The sequence below is a fragment of the Crocodylus porosus genome, unplaced genomic scaffold (genome assembly GCF_001723895.1).
Source record: "Crocodylus porosus isolate Cpor-Errol unplaced genomic scaffold, CroPor_comp1, whole genome shotgun sequence".
Taxonomy (NCBI): domain Eukaryota; kingdom Metazoa; phylum Chordata; order Crocodylia; family Crocodylidae; genus Crocodylus; species Crocodylus porosus.
Window position 1 is genome coordinate 25139895 of NW_017728921.1, and position 1593 is coordinate 25141487.

The following is a 1593-nucleotide window of genomic DNA, read 5'->3' on the forward strand; positions in this document are numbered from 1 at the left end:
CCTTTTTTAAAATAGCATCTCTGGCATCCACAATTCTGTAGATGGGAAATAACTGTATTTGCCAGTATTTAAATATCAGGTAGCTGCATGTGAAAAAACAGTAGTTTGCATTTTCAGTGGACCAAACAAAAAAGTCACAAGGTTTAGGTCAATTTTTTAAAATTAGTCCCCAGACTTCTTAGGAACTAGAAAATTCTTCCTGTCCTAACATGCTTGCTGCCTCTTGAATCATTTTTTTTTTTTTTTCTATTGGGAAGATGTGGCTCGTTTTTGTCAGTTATCAGTCTGAAGAGTATTGGTGTATGCCTCTGGAATACTAATGCATCTCCTTGCCAGGACTCTTGTTTGTTCTTGTACAGCCAACTGTGCATTTTATTGAACTTCACACTCTAGAATAATAGCTATTGCTTATTGAAACAGTGACTTTCTCAGTGATTGCCAACTGCTGTCTTTTCCTCCCTGTTAGAAGACAATGGCATTGTCCTGGAGAAGGAGATCTTCAAAGAGGAAATGGTCACCATAACTGAGCTTTACAAAATAAATTGTGCCACTTCTGAAGTTGCTCAGCTTCAGAAGATCATTACGCAGATGGATAAATGTGAGGTAAGGGGAGAAGTTGATATACAAACCACAAGGCTCCTCTGCTTGTGGAACGCAGAACCCAATGCTACAGTCCTGGGATGTGCAGGAGTTATTTTGCCATCATGCAGAGAGCATCTTTCTATACATGTCTTTGACTTTTTGATCAGCATCTGCATCTTCTGAAGGGACTCTGGGTCAGTGCACAGACAGTGCTGTTCAATGAGATAGTTGAACTCTGTTTGTAGACTAAATTCTTGCTGCCTTCCAAAGAATGCTGATGACAACAAGTCGCCATCCATAATAGATGTTGGTTAAACTTGTCCTGGCCTGGAGTCTTACTAGAAGGAGCATTTTATTTTTCATGAGTTCCTTACACTAAAACTACTGACCCATCAAAACATCAGAGCTGACCCATCTCTTTTTACCTGTATTGTGGGGGTGTCAAAGATAATGACCCATGGATTAGATCCGGCCCACAGAGCCCTATCATCTGGCACATGATGTTGCCCGTCTCTCTCAGACTGGGCCAGCATGTGGCATGCCCTGGACTGACCTGCGTGCCACAGACTGCACACATTAGCTCTAGCCCCATGTACTACATATGGCCAGTCAGGAGTGCTCATTGCATGTGGCTCCTACATTGGACTAGTTCCGCATGCTGATTCTGGCATGTGAAGCCAGTCTGTAGGCCCAGATCTTGACCCTGAGTCTTGATGCCCTTGCAATATTGTATAGTGAGAAACAGACAATACTGGAGCTTTATGCAAGGGCATAACAGTATAAATTTCTCTTAAACCACGGCTGAGCTTTACCCATCCCCCTCTCCCACTACTTCCATTAACACTAAAGGGATATTATCAAACATACAAATTAACTGACCTGGAAATCTGTTCTTGGCTGCAAGAATCCTATCTACCTCATGTTGGTACAGAAAAGAGAGATCACATTTGTTTTCCGTAGTAGCGACCTCAAATTCCTTTCATCCTGCCTAAGGAGGGGACACGAGGCCAT

General features: G+C 42.4%; 1 protein-coding gene across 1 annotated transcript in view; it reads left to right on the forward strand.

The window, feature by feature from the left end:
- The window catches only part of TPCN1 (two pore segment channel 1), a 69259-nt gene that overhangs the window by 62365 nt on the left and 5301 nt on the right, over positions 1 to 1593 (forward strand). Inside the window, exon 23 of the mRNA XM_019539416.1 lies at positions 467 to 603. Within this exon, the coding sequence (XP_019394961.1) occupies positions 467 to 603 (137 nt within the window). The remainder of the gene's footprint in view (positions 1 to 466; positions 604 to 1593) is intronic.